Source organism: Trachurus japonicus, chromosome 24 (assembly GCF_045865225.1).
Source record: "Trachurus japonicus isolate A0001 chromosome 24, Traja_1.0".
NCBI lineage: Eukaryota > Metazoa > Chordata > Actinopteri > Carangiformes > Carangidae > Trachurus > Trachurus japonicus.
Genome location: NC_140930.1, coordinates 16,449,091 through 16,469,908, shown reverse-complemented (window position 1 = coordinate 16,469,908; position 20,818 = coordinate 16,449,091). Strand labels below are relative to the sequence as shown.

The 20,818-nt window shown below is 41.7% G+C and overlaps 1 protein-coding gene across 1 annotated transcript in view; it reads right to left on the bottom strand.

The window, feature by feature from the left end:
• mettl24 (methyltransferase like 24) overlaps positions 1 to 20,818 on the bottom strand; it is a 34,049-nt gene that overhangs the window by 2,498 nt on the left and 10,733 nt on the right. The window contains exons 2-4 of the mRNA XM_085770055.1: positions 13,218 to 13,316; positions 9,178 to 9,323; positions 3,213 to 3,438 (exon numbers count right to left, since the gene is read on the bottom strand). Of these exons, the coding sequence (XP_085626181.1) occupies positions 3,213 to 3,438; positions 9,178 to 9,323; positions 13,218 to 13,316 (471 nt within the window). The remainder of the gene's footprint in view (positions 1 to 3,212; positions 3,439 to 9,177; positions 9,324 to 13,217; positions 13,317 to 20,818) is intronic.

Genomic DNA, 20,818 nt, shown 5'->3' with positions numbered 1-20,818 from the left:
TCTGGTCTCAGCAAAGTCCATATGGTGTCGGGGCTTTGGAAAGATGACTTTTGCTCCACTGCTGTGCAGAGTCAGCCACGCTAAGTGATCTTTAACTACGCTGGAAGGAGCTTAGATATGATGAGAGTCCTTGTGGCTGGATAGCAAAGTTATTTCTTTATCAAAAACAGAAGTCATTTGGGTGAAATACAGCACAGGGCAAAAGTTTTAGGCAATTCAGATGTTTGCCTGATGAGTGTTATCCATCATGCAATCCCAACAGGGCGACGTTTGATGGCTCCCAGATTCGTTCTGCAGCATGACTACAACCACCAAACATACAGCACACGGTCATAAAGAACCATCCTCAGAGACCAGAGGAACATGCAGTTCTGCAACAGATGGTCTGGCCACAGCAGAGCCCTGATTCCAGCATCATGGAGTCAGTCTGGGATTTACATGACAAGATAAAAGACATTTAGACGGCCGGCATCCACAGAGGAACAGTGGCAAGTTCGCCAAGATGTTTGGAACAGCCACCATGGTAAGACCCTTCAAAAACTGAACATTATTCAAGACAAAAGGGGATCACAGGAAACAATTTGATTTTTTTTTCTGTTTACTACACTTTAATGAATAAAAACTCCAGGAGCAGACTGAAACAGACACACACAGGACCTCCTGCAAAGCTGCAGTTTTTTTTGTTTAGTTTTTTACAAATTAAACAAACAGTGTTTGGGGTTGTAATTGTAATTTGCCTAATTTCAAGTAACTGTTTCCCTTTGTTCCCTTTGCTCTGGCACTAAGCTCAGGTACAGATACACCAAACAGCTGTAAGAATGGAATGGCAAGGAAGCAATTTACCTGCTTCCTAAACTGTTAAACAAATTGACTTCTTCAGTTTAAGCTTATTTTTGAATTTTGAGCTGCACCAGCAAACCCGCTCTGACCTCCAGCATCTTCCTCGAGCAGTCCCAAATCAAAAATGCATAAAGACGAGTGTCATTCATAGAGTCTTGTTAAAATTCTGTAAGACTTCATGTCATGATAACTTTCAAAACAACCACGAACCAAACTGCACTCTTCGATAACAGCTGATCTCTCAGAACGGCCTCTGTAGAATATTATGTAAAATAATTTTGCACTCTACAGCCCTCCACTGCTGAAAAATTAATGTAAGACTTCTGCAAACAGTTTTCTTTTTTGGTAACCAATAGGCAAATATTTCCTTCCGTCCCAGTGACTCAAGTAGAGGGTGATCAAAATATACTGGGTAATTATTTCTGTGAAGCGGTTCTCAGGATTAGGCAGCACATTGGGACAAATTTTAATTTAGAGGCACTTTTGATGAGGAGTTGTCTGAGGCTTTGTAAACAAACAAGTTTGCTGATTCGAGGAAACAACTTTAAATGGAAGTTTACACTTTGGATTGTTAAGAGGTCTGAAAAGTGCCTATTTCACGGTGGGCAAATCCCATCTGTTAACGAGACTTTTATTTGCCCCCTCCCCTCCCTGCCTCCCTGCCTCCAATGACCGTCTTATCAGAACGGTTCAACTGTTCCTGCACACCAGAGATCTGAACGTTGCAGCTTACCCAACCTTTATTGTGTTTTATGTGCTTTAATTAGTGAGCCTGCCACTCGAGAGCTGATCACAATTAAAGATATTTAATTACACATCTTAGAGGTTTGCTGTGTCTGTGCTGTTTTGAGCTCTTCAACAATTGGTTTGGCAAAAGGACCCACGATAGGAGCCAGCTTCATATTCACCTGTGCATTCGGTGTTCAGACAATATGTGATAAAGACTGCAAAACAAACAAGAGTGTATTCATGTCTCACAGTTTTACTGCAGGTTGGTTAGTGTGGAAGGGAATCTTAAAAACACACACATCAAACCAGCAGCAACATTAAGGACACAGACAGCCCCTCCCAGAAACAAAAGGCATGATGTGCTGTATTTTGTTCCTTTTTATCTACGGTTTAATATGGACATAGCTAATTAGATTTTTCTATGGAAGAATGGCTGAGCAGTGCTGATACTGCTCCACTGTCCAGTTACCGACATGATCAATATGCAGTCCGTTTCAATAAATGGGATGTGACTTCCTGCTTGTGACATTTGTCCCTGTGGTGACAGTGTCTGCTGTCTCAGCTGGTCACCGTGGTGCCCCCTGCTCGGTCAATGAGTCATCGGTGTTGTTATTTTAACCAACGCAGATAAGAAATGCTGCACAAATGCATATTTCAACCTTTTCTCCTTTTCTCCACTGCCGCTTTTCTCGTCACAGATGCTGGGCCACAGCCTTTGAGGAGAAGACGTTCAGCTGCTTGCTGCTGCTGCTTGCTCCTCTGGCACACTGTGTACTCACATTAAAACGCCATTACAAGGATGCCTGCGTGGCTCTGCATTCAAAACAGGTGAGTGCTGTCATCTATAAAACAGCATCATGCACAAACCTGCCATTACGTATGCATACATATGCCAAAATTTGCCCACATCTTACTGACAACATCTTCATATCTATAATTATATAGTTAAAGTATAAGTAAATATAAATGGCTTATAGCTCATTCTGAGTCAAAACAAAGCGGGACAAAGATTAGGAAGCTACAATAAAAATAAAAATAAACTTTCTGATTGTGGTGCAAAAAAAATCTAAAAGTCCATAAGAATTATCTGCAGAAAAGCTCCACATGGGTTTAGTTTTCTTCTCATGAGAAAGAGATAAGAAACCAGAGCCTGACTGCCTCTCAGCTGTGATTTGATTACTATGTAAGAGACGCCTGCTTTCTTTGACCTTGAATTATCATTCAGCCTAGTCCTAAACAGGTGTGTTCACTGAATCTATAACTGTGTGTATTAGTATGCATGCTATCCGTGGGCTTGGTGTGTGTGTGTGCGCCTGTGATTCATCATATATGCTGATCCCTATCTGATGAACTGGACCACAAACCCTAGGGGGCTTTGAAGAGCAATCAGCATGATAATATTTAAAGGGGGGGGGGGCAACATTATGCGTATATGGGAGTTTGTTCACCTGGAGTTTGAGAGGGATGAATCCTGATGAGCTGTGTTATGTTGATGATGCACAGGAAGGAAGGGGCCTGTGTTTGCATGTAGCGTGCAAGTGAAGCTGGCACAGTGAGGAATCAAAAATCACTTTCATATAGTTCCAGGTGGTTTTTACATCCATGACTTATTCATAGGTATGCCGTATCGTGTTAACTCTTACCTGTCTGTGCCCAAAGTTGCTCAGGATGGTGGCCAGTTTCTTCGTGTTGGCGTACTGACGCTGGGCCGCGATGGCCGGGTTTGGATCCCTCCAGTCTACGGAGAGCCGGTGGAGCCACATTTCATCCTGCTGCAGGTGAGGCTGCTTCAAGCTGGGATCGAAGCAGTGAACCTCACACCCTGACCTGGCCAGGAACTGCTCCAGGGTCCGGTCGTCCGCCCCCAGCCTGCACACACACCCACACAGGACAAAGATCATCAGGCTGAATCCTAATTTTTTTTTTATAAATATTTATTATCTATTATCTTATCTCTTATTATAATTTATTAGCAAGGCAACATATGGAAATATGGACATAGATAATGAGATGATGTCAACATTATGGTGGGTGACAGGATGAGTCAGACACTTATCAAAGTGACAAATCATCCATAAACTGGGAGAATGGTTTCTAGTATTTTGTCACCACTTGTTGAACTGTTTCAAACAATACCCAGCCCTAGACACAGAATAATGAATGAATGCAGCTTTAAAATGTGCAGCAGGCCCTTGTCATTCCCCCTTTCTATGCCTCCCCATTTCCTGTCTCTCTCGACTTACTATCAAATAAAGGCAAAAGGGTCAGAAATATACTTCAAGAAAAAAGAAAAGTGCAGCAGCTACGAATGAGATCTCCTGCATTTTACTAAACAGGAATGACAGGCCCATCATGCCGTCATTTGATGGTACAGAGGGCAATTGCTTACAAGCCCAGACCAGGATGAGGGCTTCCTGTTTTTATTCTTATCCGAAGTGAGCTAAAACTTTTAACATCAAGAGAAAACATTCCCTCGAAGCCTCATCACTCTTCGTTGTGACATGAAACAACACCAGCAGCAGTTGTCACAAAGGTCAAATGTAGTAGAGAGATTTCTTGGAATAAAATGCTACTGACGAGCCATATATCAAACGTCCTCACTGTGCGATCCAGACTTGACCTTTTTACTAAAAAGAAATCAATAAAACTTTTTTCTTTAAAACTAAACTAAACAAACAGAACAGAAGCTTTAAGCCGGGAGATACGACGTGTTTCCTTTTCTCTCTTATGTCTCTTTCGTTTAGTGTTTCTGTCTTTTGTTCTCCTCCGCTACCTTTCCTCTTTCTAGTGGCCTGCGTCTCCATTTTGAGCTATGATGTGTGCAAATGAAAGCAGACAGACACATTCCCCTGCATTTCTGTCTCTTTCATGCTTCACTCTCTCCTTCCCACTCCCACTCTTCGCTGACTCTTTCTCTCTTTATCCAGCCCCTCCCTCCTCTAATTCTGCAATTTTCTCCTTTTTTCCTCCTCTCAAGTCGCTGTCTCCATGCTCCCCCGTGTCTTGTTTGTGCTGCGGCTGTATTCTGTAATTGTGGCAGAGGGAGTACATTTCACAGTGCACGTCTGTGACAGATGAGGCACCGGGTCCCCCGAAAGCATCCCACTAGCAGGGAGATGAGAGATAAGTGTATGGGGGAGATTGAGATGCAACTAGACGTCTCTTTTTTACGGCGCTAAATATTTCATTGAGAGTTTTTTCACTCTCTGGTGAGGTGTTTTTTGGCTGGGAATCAGTACAGTGACACTTTAGATGACGGGGATCAGGAATTACTCATGGAGCAACGGGGGCTAAAGGGGGGAGTCACAGTGCATTAGAAGCTCTTCTGGATGACAATGCTGATAAAGTGGGGTCTCTACTAGCTGTAATTTCCTCTCTCATGAGACTACAGAGTGCATGAGCGGTAACACGCTGGATTAAAGGATATGTAGAGTGACTGTAGAGGGAAAGATTCACCTTCAAAACATGAGGGTTGTAAGGGATACAAAGAGATGTCTAGCTGAATAGGTGTCGTGGCAACCAGATGTGAACGTGTGCTTGTGTGTGTGTGAGTGTGTGTGAGAGAGATATTGGGCTACATGCATACAGTAGATTGTAAATCTGATAAACAGATCCTCAAATCCGTCTGTCCTTGCACTGAACTACTATGTCAACAGACTGTCTGGATGTTGTGAACCTTGGAAGCGAGACTGGGTAACAAACGGTGGGTGGGCTGGGAAGCTATTTGCTGACAGGCAATCTGTTTCTCCTCTGGGTTTGTTCTCTTTTTTACTCATATATTCAGTAAGTGCCATGACATCTCTCTTTTTTTTTTGTGCCTCTTGCTTCAGATACCGTGGTATTCTCAAAATACTTCTGCCCCATGACTGTTTCTCTCCCTCTGCAGTGCTCCCATTCCTTGTCCTTTATCACACTTTGCATCACATTAGCATAGCATGATCAATGAGTGATGAAGTGCAGGTATTTTTTTTAATTCCCTTGCTGCGCTTTAGCCTATATAAGTGCTCTAAATTTAAACAACCGCCACACGTGGCCTGCAAGTCTGCAAGGATAGTAGAAACGAGTGGACCTCAAGGAACAGGACTCTTTTCAGCACTAGATGGGGGTCAGCTCACGATAAGGCTGAATGCAATGACGTGCATAGAAAAGATGAATGACTGACAAGACTGTCGCCTGCTACCATGTCTCTGTGGGCAAAGAAAAAAAGAGACAATGAATTTCTTCTTTACTTAAATGTAGCGCACTTGCATTTAGTGCACAATACACCTTTTTCAACAGCAGATATGAGCTGTTCAGGATGTTTCGATGCTTTTACTGAGATGTCACTACCAAGATAGATAGATAAATACTGTATTAATCCCGAAGGAAACTCATCTGTCAGCTGCTCCAAACATTCAGTACTTAGCTAATGCAGACAGATGTAGCAATAATATAAAAGAATAAAATAAAGTATAAAATATACCTCTATACATATACAAACTATCACCTATATATATATATATATGCATATATACAGTATATGTACACATATATATACACACACACACTCTCATATAAAAGAAATACAATTCATAAAATAAAATTTCAGTTAGTGCAGATGTTGTGCCCGTCCCACCATCCCCCCCCCCCTGCTGTTGTACAGTCTGACTGCCCCTTTTGTGCATCTTGAAGGACATAGACAGAGTTACAAGATAAAATGAAAAGGTGTAACTTCATTCTTAGTTAAGCAAACGGGCCAGAGATAAATCACTGCACACCACATCAGTGACAGAAATAAAAGCTTGAATTATGCTTTTATGTAATACCTTAAGAGGTTCTTTTTAGATAATGGAAACAAACCTCACCCACTTGGTTTAAGAAGTGACTCAATCAATTCAGTTGATGCCTAGAGTCCATTTGTAAAAGTAATGTATTATGATCCATGTGGCTCTACAGCTCTGCAGTTCATTTAAATTTTTAAGTTCCTGTTTCTGATTTATACTCATTGAAGAGCTGAACAAATTAAGATGTTGGACAGGCCTTTGTTACCCTGGCAACAATTTTTTGTCCTTGTCTGAGCCATGTGTTTAAAAGTGCATTTTAGAAGGAAGAGGGAGAGGAGGACGTGGGAGATGCCTCACCTGTGTTTTAGTGTCAGTTGGTTGAGTTTTTGCATTTACTTGTGTACAAAGGCCAAAATGAACACGACAGATGAGATGATAATGTTATTATCAGCCCCCGAGCTGAAACTTGGCAAACTTTTTGGATGATGTAATTGTTACCAACAGCCGCCACAGTGGCAGGAACAACAAAACTAGTAATAACTTCATTTGACTTTGAGTGACACTTGAGGGTGAAGGGGCAGTGGGGCAGCGACTAGCGACGAGCCACTTTTGCCCCCAGCTGTACTGTGAATATTCCCATTGCTACTGTGGTGACAGCATGACACACGCTAATGGTAAAAAGTACAGCATGCACAAGCCAGCTTTGATTAACCAGGATGTGGGCTTCTTTTATTTATTTATTTAAATTATTTTTATAGCAATGGATGACTCATCCTCAACATGCTCATGCTGCCCGTGTGCTTCGGTGAATGAGGAGGAAATAATAATCATGATCAAACGGACAGACTTGAACTATAAGAGTGGGCACAATGGAGAAGAAGGAGCGATGTAGGGGAAGGAGAGGTAAAGGTAGATAATTGGACTTTCATCTGGAAAAACATCCTGCAACCCCCTCACATCGCCCCCGCCACAGCACCCTCACCACCATGTGACGGACCAATCAGAGAGCAGCTGCTCGTCCTGCCCAGGCACATCCGTCCACGGCTCGTTAAACAGCGTGCAAATGAAACGTATCAACTGTACACACGCATGCACAAACACACACATATACTGTACATACTCGGTAATGCACCACATTCAACAGGGTACACAAGCGCACGCTTAATAGTATTTGACATTTCTATTAAAGGCAGTTTAAGAGCAGCAGTGGGCTGACGGTGAGGCCGTTGTAAGTCTCTTGCACAGCAAATCAGAAGCCTCCTGACAATAGGACATTTGGAAAACATGGCATACATTCAACAGTATGACCAAGAAGTCTAGAAGTGTGGGGATGAGTGCACCATGAATCTAGGCCGAATGGGGGACACAGAGAGGAGACATTCACTTGGCGTATCTAGAAGAGTGGAACTTCACTTTGACTTGATTGTTACATTTGGCTCTCTTTCTTTGGCTTGTAAAGTTTCTGTTTTCCATAGGATTTCTTTCTTTTCTTTTTTTTATTATGACTTTTTTTTTTTTTAGGTTTCCTTACTGTTACTGCATCAGCCAGAGTTGAGGGCGACTTTGCATAAATTGAATTCATTCCAAAGGTCTTAAGGGATCAGTTTGATAGGAGAAAAAAAAATGGTAATGCAGCTTTCATTGACTTGAAAAAAGAATCAGAGCAGTGAGTCACATTTTCCCAAGCTGATATTCAGGTCAAATGTTGAAACGTTTGCCTAAATCATATTAGCCTAACGTTCCCTTTTATTTCATTTTTTTTTTATGTGGCTTGTCTGCATGAGTGACTTTCCATCAGTCAGCCAGAGGAAATCAGAACTGTTTTCCCTCAGTCTCTCCGTTTGACCCTTGACCCCTCCTCCTTAGAGAGGCACAGAGCCAGAACCAGCAGAAACACGGCCCCCCCAACACCCCCCTCTTCCCTCCTGCGTCCATATCCGAGCCCCTGCCTGCGTTGATGCCAGCACACCTGTGCTGTCTCTCAACAGTCAAATTAATAAGCTCCTTCTCTCCTGCAGCCAAATCCCTTCAGACCTCTGCAGCCCCTCAGCTCAGCGGAGACCCAGCGGGGCGGGAGCGGGCCGAGCTGATCCACAACACAGAGCCAACTGGGAGTGATTGACTCTACAATCTTAAGAAGGTCAAATACCTCGGTGGCCTGGCTGATTTGATTCAAGATTACTTGCCACTCAGTGAAAGGAAGCAAAGGTGGAGTGGAGTGGATGTGACGTTCCAGGTGGGTTTATAGTTAAGGCTGAGAGAGAGGAGGATTATCTTTACTCTCATTATAGTGTTACACAACAGTTTGCACAGAGTTGTTCAGAATATGCATACAAAGAAACCAAACTGCAACCTGACATAAAAAACAGAATCCTGAATAAAAACAAGCTCTGTGAGTCACTGAAAAGAGTGTGGAACATACCCAATAACCCATTTTTTTGAAGAAATAGTGAATGAAAATCTGAATTTCTCTGCCTTATAACGAAGGAAAAAATCTAAATTGTCATTGGTGAAGTGACGGTGGCATCAATTGAGACTAGATATATCACAGCCTGTCACAGCACCAGATGCCCTGTCATCTGCAGATGACTCACCATCACCGACTGCAAGAAAATCAGCTCTGTGAACAATCCCATCACTCGTTTAGATGCTGTACATGTCTCAAAGCTGTTGTACAGGCTGTAGATGTCGTTAAATAAGACATTAAACACATTAAGGATTGATTCTCTAGTCTGAATGTTAATTTTATACATGTGGTAGTCAAGGTTAAGACCATTGTCAAAGTGTTAGGGACCACACAAACTTAGTAAAACAAGAGCTCATGTTTGTGATTGTGTGTCTGTACCCAAAAGAGTAGATCCTGCAGTGTTTGCTGTGTATCCTGTGGGTCAGGCTGTACTTAGGGTCCAGGCACACCACCCAGGCACCTGTGGCCCCCTTGGATCCCTCTTCAGCAGCTTCTTCAGCAGCAGCCAATGGTGAGCACAGCACCTGGACACACAACACACATATGTTATAACATTTTGCACATCACAAAGGAGCAAAGGTTCCTGCCAAAGTTGTTCTAGTGCTCAGAGCATCTCCCTGCATCGTGTGGATATAATGTGCAGTCTGAAGTCTCAACCAAACAAGCACTATACTGGGAAATAGAGGAATGAGTTGTATTGTTATTTGACATTCTCCAGTGTTGACACAATGCTCCTGTTCCCAAAGAGCTGCCGAGCGTCTGACCTTGTGCTTTTAAATCATGGATGGAGTTCAGTAATACACAAGAAGCAAACATTGCAAAGTAAATGTGAGTATCTGAACCATATGAGCTGTATACAGTGAGCGTTCACGACCACCATTGTAGTATGCGAGAGATTTTGTGTATGGAGGTTATGTGTGAACATACAGTTGACACTCACAGCAGCATTTGAAAGTCAGCTGTGGCAGTTTGTCTGCAGTGTTTTTTCCTGAACATCTTTTCCTCCTGGTGTCTTAAGATAAACCTTAGAAATCATTGGAAACTGTTACTGAATTTGACCTTTCACTGGCCACGTGTCTGTGTTTGGTTTGGACCTCTGAGCAAAAACTACAACATGCGGACTATTCATCATGAGATGCGCAGCTGGAACCGACGCATCAGCCGTAATTGCCAAGTCTTTCACTATTACAGCACAGTGAGAGAGCAGGGAAATGGAGGTATTCCTTCTTCAAGTACCCAATATACTGACAGAATTCATACAGTGAGTGTAGATTGACAGGGTTTATTATTATTATTATTAATTCAGTGACCAAACTAGAACTCAGGGAGTAGAGTTGCTCCTTCATTGTCCAGCTCAACTGTTGAAATGTCCTTGGACAAGATACTGAACCCAAACACTGATGTATCATCAGCGTGTGACTGTATGTGTATGGTAGAAGAAGTGTAGAAGACCATAAAGCAATTGGCTTCAATTCTAATACAGCAAAATAACTATAGCATTGCTTTAATGTTCATTATTGCTCAGCTTTCTACCATGTTCTCAACTCATCTCCTGCTCACTCAGAAACTACACCTCATTAGTATGTTTGTGATGATGTTACAGTCAGTTCTGTATGTTTATATGGAGCATGGCCCTGCATAAATTGTTTACATACATGCACTAAATGTTTGGTTTTGCGTTGTACACCTGCAGTTTTATAAACCACTAAGCCTTTTGCAATGGAGCTGCTGTCTCCTGTCTTAAGGCTCCGGCTGCTGCAGAGATTCAGTGTGCAGAAGAAAGAACAATATTGGGTTAGACAGGATGATGTGAAACATAAACCTGTGTGCTGCTCTACTGTACGGCTTTCAAGTGTAAACAACATAGTGTGTGTGTGTGTGTGTGTGTTTGGGTGTGAACATGTGAATGTGCCTCTCGGCTACATCACTGCAAAGTAAAAACAATGATGGATGGAGAAATGATTCCTGCTCTACAAATATATTCTGCTGTCAGAGAAAGACGGTGAAATTTACATTTTTTTTTTCTATTTCGAACTTTCACGTCTACATTGTCAGGCCACCTGAGTTAGATTTTGACAGCTTTAAAGAAAATCTCTGGCACAGCCTTGTTCCTGTGTTGCCCTTTAAATGAACGCCTCGGTCTAATCAGACCTTTAGGTGACAGGTCAGACAGGGAGTCAAGTGCAGTGACGCCGTTTTTCACCAAGAATAAAAGTCACCTGATGTGTTTTTGTCCCAGAGATTACAAGCCCTGCGTTGTACACGTGGGTGGTGCAGTAATGTATTTAAATGAATTAGGAACACGCTCCATTATGCCCGTCATTGTTAATGTGTTCCGGCTGAGAGCATTCATCAGCACGCAATACACACTCTGCAACCCAATACAAAATCACTCTGGATTATTTTGCCACTTCATATCTGCAGACTTGCTGTTGGCATTGAACTGCTGACTGCTGCTGCTGCACTAAGACTAATACTGAACAGTGGAAATTGACCTGAAACAATGTTTTCATTAATAATTCATTAAAATGGCTGAACAGTAATTATTTCGTGTTGTTAGCCTAATCGGAGAAAGTGATCTACACCACATTTCGGGATGTTTAAAATGTTACCATAGAAGAACTTTCTCCTATCTGTCTATGTGTGTGTGTGAGTGTGTGTGTGCTGGTGCATATAAGATACACTGACTGCTATTGATTGGACAGTTGTGTCGCAAGCCATCACTCTGAGTAGCAGCTCCACCAGGCACTGTGTCAGTCAGCATTACAGCCGAGGATGCTGCTATGCCCCCACCAACTCCTTCCACCCTCGCCTGTCAGTGTCTATGACGGACAGTTCCCTTCAACAGCCTCCCACAAACACACACTTTAGACACACACACACACACACTCGCTCGCTCAGACAATCCCTTTCTCTCTGTTCTTGTCCTTGTCTCATTGCTTTCACACACACAAACACAAATACACACAAGTGGTTGCATGTATGTGTACACATGCACACAAACACATGCACACATACACACACGCATATCCCGGGGCTAATTCATTATGAGCTGAATGTCTGCTTTGTGAAAGATACAGAACAAGTGCTTAGTCATTTGGACTGGAATGCTCTGTGTTCTGGCTCCGCTGTGTGAGGAAGAAAGATAAGTTACTGATTTATCCCCGAGCCAATTTCAATAACATTACAATAAAAAACAAAAACAAAAAACGGAGCACATGTTACCCATAACAAAAAGAAAAAAATGTCCATCTGTGTTTGAGGGACAGTAAAAATGAAAATGTGTGTGTTCACAACAGAGATGAGGACACAGAATTCAGGGTTTAGTCAATGTCTCAATATATTTCAAATTATGCAGCTGAACGTCTTAATCGATTTGAGGTAATTTAATTGTGACATAGACCAACAAACCAACCACAACATCTCATTGATTAAGTATGAATAGAGGGGCTGTGAGTTCCATCTGTATGGTAATCAATAGAGTAATGAATTATGTGTGTGCTCTCGAGCAAGACAAATACTGTACGGCTGAGGTGAATGTGAAAAGGGGGGCCAGTGTGTCTCAGCCACGGACTGACAGCTGAGCTTCACACTGATATACATAACAATGACCAGTCAAAATAAAGCTTTTCCTGCCTTCCAATAGCAGCAGATTCTCCAGTTATATCAAACCACTGTCCTATTGGTGTATTTAGGCATCAGTTTACAGCTTCAAACAGATCAGCCAGGTTTCGAGATGAGGCATATCCTGCACGACCAGATCTACAGAATTAAATATACTGTATTTAAAAACTAAAAAGTGACCACATTAGCATAGGAATGGGGCCTGTAGGCTGACGAAGCAGCACTTTCTGTACTCTCTGAAGACATGTTCAAACTCTTTTCACATGGAGTCACAGGCGCATATTGTACCAATAAAGTAACAAGCCTGTTTTCTGTTGCACACATTCACAATACTGTTGCAACCTCATATCTGCTGTCCCCGATCAGATACGGTGAGCCTTCAACCCAATGCATTTAGACAGTCTACTGTGCATAATTGTACACATATGCTGGTATGTTTGCTTAATGTTACAATGTTACAATACAATACTGTGAGTATGGTTTAATTGTGACTTGCTCCACACTTCATAAAAGTGTAATTGTGTAATTCAACATCTGAACTGTGGACAGAAGTGTGAAGTATCTTGAAACGAGGACGATCAAGTAAAGTAAAAGTTGTTCAGATATATCGGCATTTGTTCACACATTAAAACCTGCATTTGACCATAACCAATGGCTACATTGATTACTAATGTTGTTTTGTCCCACACAGTACAAAAGATGTTTTGAATATTTAAAGCTCAAATTTTACAAGCCTGTGAGAATTCATATGATTATGCACAGATTTTGCACAGACACATATGATTATGATTCACCTGTGGCGTTGTGATGTAGCTGAGGAACCTTTTAGCTTCCTCCTCCAGGGAATGACTCTCACTGGCCCATGGCTCCAGGTCTATGTGCCACCGAGGAGTCTGCGGAGGAAAACACACACACACACAGACACACAAACATATACAAAGGTGATGATTAGGAATAAAAAAGAGCATAAAAACTGACAATTAACCAACATCAAAGTAGGCCACTGAAAAAAAATCCAGTACAAGGACAACAACAAAGGGAGCATTATTCTTTCAGGTATTATAAGCCACTTGTGCACCAGTGATGGAACTAGGTCACAATGTGCTCAGTGGAGGATTTTATTTTTCCCACCTGTGTTAGTGACAAATAAACCACTGAAGTTCATTTCCACTGTTATTTTAGTAAAAATGTTGACTGCTATTTATTCTTACGCATCCTGCACTGCAGGGTACAGATAAAATAATAATTAGTCCAGCTGTTTTTGACAGTGGAAAAATAAGACTTCATCATCAGCCAGTGCTGTAGCAGGGGTTGGTGCAGCAGAGCCTGGTGAAGAGCTTGCTGTGTGATCACATTCCTCAGACCTGGCAGAGCTCTGCCTTGCAGCCTGCTTCGTTTCTGCAGGAATGTGTCTGTTTACGATTAGAGGAGAGGCCACGATGAGACGGAGAGAATATAAAAGGCAGAGCTGCGATGATGCATTTGTTGGTTGCACAATTATTTCTCGGGTCAAACGCTGCGGCCAAGCGTTCATTAGCAGCTGTGGTGTAAATCACTCTGAATGATTTCATGATAAAGCCAACTCCCTAAGACACTCCTACCTTCTTCTGAGTTTTATGAGCGCTGCAGTTTATTCTCACATTTTCCACAGCCGTGCATGCATCTTTTTTTTTTGGCTTAGCTAACAAGATCATGTTTGGCTTTGTTTGATGCTGTTGGCACATCTGGTTAACAGTCTGTAAAAGGCATCACGGTGACATCAGGTTTAGGAAAAATAACCTTGTGATGGAATTCACTCCCATGTTTCCATGGCTCCACTCATGCCCTCCAGTTTACATTGTGATGGAAAGCACAACACAATGGACTTCATAGTTTAAACACTTTCATTTGCAATCATCCTGTTGAATTCAAAATAAGAGTTTTAGTGCAATTTGTCTTAAAAGTTTATGTTTGGATGTTTGATTATCTTCAAGATCATGCACAGGTCAGTTTGGTCAAACACACACAAATACACATTTACACCATTTATGTTTTAAATCACTGCAATTGTGCACACGCAGACAGATATACATGCATTTGCTCTATATGGACATGCACTTACACTTACAGCACTCTGCTAACACATTATCTAAAACAGCAACATGTGTCCTCCTTCATGCTGACCCTGGACCTGCTAACACACACAATCAGCTGTCCCCTTTAATGGCCACAGATCTGGATCCACACAACACGAGTCAATGTTTGGCGTTCGGCCTTAAATCGATTTGCAGCGTGTCAAAACGTCTGAATGCTTCTTGTGCCTCAACCCCTCCCCTCCCCTCCTCTCTCTCTCTCTCTCTGCAACCTGTCATCCCTCTGTTTCCCTTTACCCCACCCCCCCATTCTGGCTGGAACATTTTTATACTCATTTTATCGTTCACCCTCTCTCTGCCACCATCTCTTTCTCTCTCTCTCTCTCTGCAGTGTCACCGTCTTAAAACAATTGCACCCACGATGCATGAACAACTTAATTACCCTGCAGGACAAATAGGGTGATGGATGTTTCATGTGTGGGTTTCAGACCATAGCTTTAATTTTCTGCAGTTTGATTTTCTAGATTTGCCTGTTACATAAACAAAAGACACTCTCTCTCTCTCTCTCTCTCTCTCTCTCTCTCACACACACACACACACACACACACACACACACACACACACACACACACACACACACACACGTCACTCATTCAAGCTGTCTCTCTCAGCTTGGCAATGAAGAAAAGGAGTGGCAAATTTTTTAAAGTAATTTGCATTGAAAGTATACTGATCTCCTCCTCCTTCTCTTCCTCCTACTTAAAATCCTGGTCTTTTCGTCTTGAACCCTGCATTACAAAACTAACATGGTATAATCACTATGCATACTGCATTATTGTACAATCAAAAAGTTATTTAAGTTGGTTTGCAGTGCAGTCAGAATCAGATCAGCTTTTATTGCTAGGCAGCCATATACACCTTCAAGAAATTTGACATGGTATAGTCCAAAATATAAGACAGAGAGATAGTTAAATGGACACGTATACAAAAATACAATTACAAAATATAACTGAAAAAAAGAAAGATACAATGGCCTTAAAGCAGAATTAAGCGATCCGGTCGTTTTGGCTGACTTCTTGTCAGCCAATGGAGTTAGCAGCCCCACGCCCTCATCATGGATCTATTGGTCCTCGTCCCTACGTCACCACATTCACACGCATCCCTTGGCTGCACACACAGCCCTTCATGCCGTTCTCTCTCCTCACTGGATAAAGGTTGTAGGATACAAGGAAGTTTCAGAGTTATCCGTGGCTTCTCTGAGTTACAGAGGGTCTCGGCGTAGCAGTGCATGTCCATATGACGGTTGCAAATGGATACCACTTTCATTTCGGGGCTTCAATACAAGACGGACATTACATACAGTACGAGCACTATGGAGGTATTTGGATGTTTTTTGGTGTGTCTTTTTGTTACAAGAAAAGTGGTATCCATTTGCAACCGTCATATGGACATGCAGCGCTGCACGGAGCCCCGCTGTAACTCAGAGAAGGCACGGAGGACTATGAATTTCAAAATTTCAATTTTGAGTGAACTATCCCTTTAAGAGAGGGAGCTGTGTCTTAGATCAGTTTTAACTTTAAGCTTGTTTCTTTGGAAGGATTCAGTTAAATTCCTTCATTTGTTTCTGCAATATTTCTCCAAAAATAGTAGGTCACATGGGTGCACAATCAGTAGGAAGGATAAATGTTTGTTAAGCATCACACAGAGTTGCAGCTTATTGTGCAGTTCCAGCAGTGTCATTCAGTGGATAGACTGTCATCGTTAAAACAAAGCAAAATAACTTAAAATCAGTTTGACAGTGATGCTGGCATCTAATCTGTTTCAAAGTGATACATCTCGCACTGTTTCATCGGTACATCCATAAATGATAGAAGATGATTAGACAGCCACACAGCAGAGAGTTCAATCAAGTAAATGTATATTCATGTTTGATCTCATGTCCTCATTAATGTGTTACAGAGCAGGACAGATCCTGTGCCTATTCAGTGGTTGCTGGGTCAGTATTAAGTGTGATGTCCTCTCACTTCTTCCCCTGACTCAGCCTCCATGTGGAGTATTTGTTGTTCAATATTGATTCAGACCACACAGCAAGCATCTCTCTGGCAAAGCCCGCAATCTGAAAAACAATAACTGACAAAAAGAAGAAAAGAAAAATACCAATTCCAATCAACTTCACTTTAAAGATGCAGCAGCCGAAGCTTAGAGATCCTGATAGAGACACAGAGACTGCACATCAGTCTAGGAGACTGTTATTTGCACGTAGACAAATAACATCTACCTTTCCGCATCTCAGGGACTCTGAAAGCTCCCAGAGCTCTCTGTCTGCATGCTGCCCTTTTCATCTCCTCACTGAGTCCTCCCTGCAAAGCTCAGCTGTCAGGGCCCATACATCAGGCTGCTGCAGGTTGAGACAGGACTGCTGATCAGAGGGCAGATATCTGGGACAATGGACTCACTGGGAGGTAGCGGTGGATAAAGTGGAGCTGAGCAGGAAGGAAGAAGGTGGGAGAAGTGGAGAAACAAAGGATAGAATGAGGGTTGAAAATACACCCACACATACACACAGATACACACACATCTGCATACTACGTGAACTGTACAGGACAGCGGAAATTTAATTATTGGCACATTTTTGCCCAGGGGCGAGGTGTGCATCCAGGGATTCTAGTCAGTGAAGATTTTAATGGAAGCCGCACTGCCCTGGAGTTGTCTGACTGACATCTGTACAACTCAAGCTAACAACCAGAGTGTGTTTTCCTCACAGGCTGCAATTATTTTTCTCGTGTTTATTTCAGTGGAAATGAAAAATAATCTTTATCCAAGAACACATGATACTAAACAGCTTTTGTGCAACCTTCTTCGCCTAATTTGAGTTTTGAATGTGTTGTCTGTATTTATGCTCAACACACTATACATGCCCACGAGCTCTTACTAACTGCTGAATCATCATGCAGCATTGATGCGATTAGTCTAAAGCCTCATGTTCAGTCAGGCAACAACAAGTCATCCTCACCTCAGGGACAACAGAGGTAATCAGTGTTAATAACAAACACACAGAACATCACTGAGAGCTGATGAGCCTCAGCCCCTCAGACCTTAGTTCCATGAAATTAGAAAATTAGACAGAAGTGCAAATACAGCATTTAAGGCTGTTGCCTTGTCATTTATGGATATAGGGATTTATTGATTATGCTAGTCAGATGATATTGGAATAGAAATGTGCACTTCAAACATTTAAATTTGTTTGAATACGCAAAAAAAATAGTGCCAGCTGAAGTGAAGGTTTAAATGTAAATTTGAAAGATTCAATTCAATGTCAAGAAATGAGGCAGTGGGTAAAACTGAAGTTACAGTTGAGCTGAAACTGTGAGTAATGAAGTGAGGTCTGATGCGCAGTCAAACTGAAGGTGTTGGAAGGAACTGGTGCCAGTGCATTAGCTGGTGTGGTACAATGCTGTCAGGTATTGCTATATGGACACTAAAATGATCTTAAGTGAGCTTAAAACATTTTCTTTTTAGGAAAAGCTGAAATGACAATTAGAATAGAAATGTTGGGAAAGAAATTGAGTTTGCACCAACTGAAGTATCAGTTGAACTTCAAACACTGAAAGAAGTTATAATGTAAGTGAAAGTTGAGCTAAAAAGGTCTGCTGAGGTGGAAGAGCCCTGTGTGGACTTGTAGAAACTGAAAGGTGGTGTCAGTTTAGGTGAAAGCACTGAAAGATGGGGTAAACAGTGCATTAAGAGTGGAAGTTTGAAGATTTGAAAAGGTGTTTTCTTTCTTTGTTTTCTGTGACAGTAAAGATCTGAGGCCGGAAATGGTTTGAAATGTGAACAGAAGTACTATGACTGAAAGCAGAAGACTCAGGTAATAATAAATAAAAAAAAAAGAAAAAAGATAAATTGAATTAATTTTTAGAAGAAAGTTGATAGAGCAAGTTTTACTTCAGGAGTAATTTAATTGAATTTTACTCTTTAACTGATACATTATTGCCCTAACTTCTCCTTTTATTTCTCAGGGATATAAAAAGGATTATAAAAAAGTCTCATTTTTTGATTGCTCTGTTATGGGGCCGTTCTGCCTGCTCTGCATGTCCTGATGGAGCTGGGTGTGTGTTAGTGGATCTGTGCCTCTCAGCTTGGGTGTTAGCAGCCAGGCCAAGCATGAATAATCCCCTGGGGAGAAGGGGATGGATGGGTGAACAAGAGATGGCTGGATAAAACAAGAGAAGACTGTCTGCCAGAACAATAAAGGTAGGTGAGAAGAAGTGGAAGAGGTGGGAATTTAAAAATAGATTTTAAAAAAAGGGATTTACACACAGCTGGAGGAGGAACTGCACCTCACTGTAAAGAAAGAGGTGTTCAACACCTGTGTATGGATTTACACTATGAATTAACACAGCTTAACAATCGATAACAATGTGGTCAGAGCATCAGAGGGGACATCACACAATCAGTGCCCGAGTAAACAAATTGCCACCAGTGTATCGAGTGTCACGGTGGAGCCAGCCACAGGTGAGTTGTGTCTGCCCATTTGGAAACCATAAGGCGACAGAAGGAGTGCTGCCAAGTCAGCCCCCGTCTGTTGGTGAAGTGCCAGGGCGACTGAGTGGCAGACCAGCTGCTCTTTTTTTTTATTTCTTTTTTTTTTTTGCAATTGCTCTCACCAGAGTCCAGACGCTTCAGAAGCTGTGCAGTCAAGAGGCCAAGCTTTCAGTTCAGTAGCATGTGGAATATCTTTTTTCTTTTTTTCCTTTTTTTAAACGCTGTGGGGTGTCGCGAAGTTAGGATGTGTGCTTCTGACAGGCGGTATTTTTCTGACAGCACGGCTAAAAACTCAGCTGTGTGCCAATTGAAGGTCAAGACGTGCGATGGACAAGTGGGCAGGCAGAGAAGTTGGAGTTTAATGAAACAGCTGGTGGGTGATTGACACTAACCTCTCTTTGATTTGTAGTAGGTGGTGAACCCATGTGAACAGACCATGTCAGAGACTCCAGAGGCCTGTGCTAATGGGAAAACTGTTGCTGTTTCAATCAAAGACACTTAAATATATTATACGCACATGCAAATTCCCCATATTTCTTCAGTCTCACATATTTGCAGTGACAGCCATGCAGCTATTTCACTTGAAGATGAAGAATGACATTTTGGTCTCCTTTGTCACAGGACTTTACTGCTCATTCATACCAACTGGCTATAAAGCTCCAATGGGGGGAAATATAACTACCAGACTGCAAATAAATCTGCTCATATACCACATAGTACATCATAATGTTATTATCTCTCATTAGCATTTGACAGGATTATTAGGTCCTAAATGTGATGATGGTTTGATTATCGGTGTTGCAACTTATTCAAGTGAGATGATGGCATGAAAAGATTAGGTTCTTGTGTACGAATCACTCATTATCAGCCAAGTTCATTGAGTTCATACATTAAAAATGCTAAAATTTCTCAAGCTGTTGAAGCTTGATCTAATTTAGGTTTAGGTCTTGAAGGTTCTCACTTACTATAATAGCTACCATTGACCAGGGGTTTGAGATAAGCCCTGTAAGAAATTCTAGACAAAAGTTTCGATTGTTTCGCCACTAATGGATTTGGAGCCTGTTATTCTATATCTATAAGCCAACAATGTGTTTGTTTTTTTTGTGTGTGTGTGTGTGTGTGTGTGTGTGTGGCCTAATACTTTCCAACTTCCTCACCCTGTCTTTGGTAGCCAGTTCCAAGTTTCACTTTTTAGAAGAGGCCAAGTAAATAGTGAATACCACAAACTGCTGGACTCTTACTGGGAATTTGTTGGGTAATATTTTTATCTGTGGGTTAGATAAACACAACTCTAGATAGATAGTTACTTTGTTTTTCTGCCAGGGGAAGTCCAAAAATAGAAATACAAAAGTAAAATCAGATTAATACAACACACATGTAGAGTTAGTCAAAAACTGCAGTGTCATGATGGAGCATATTGGCTGAAAACCAACCACAGTAATGAATGTTTCATCCATAGCAATGAAGTAACGTGTCACCCTGTGTTTTTGTGTGGCTCAATGGCATGTTTTAAAAGATTTTTACGTTAACAATGTAGGACACCTCCAGGGAGGGATAATCTATCTATCTCTATCTATCGGTTCAATTTTGATCTTTTTAAAGGATTTCCTGACAGGCCTTGTCATTTAATTTGCAGTGTAGATCTGTGAACGTACTGTATCTTGGAGGTATGAGATAAATGAATGGACCTGACCAAAGAGTGCATACTAGCATAAAAGTAAATACTTTCATATAGGTGAATATTAAATGCATAATGTGTAATATCAGCAGGTACTGGA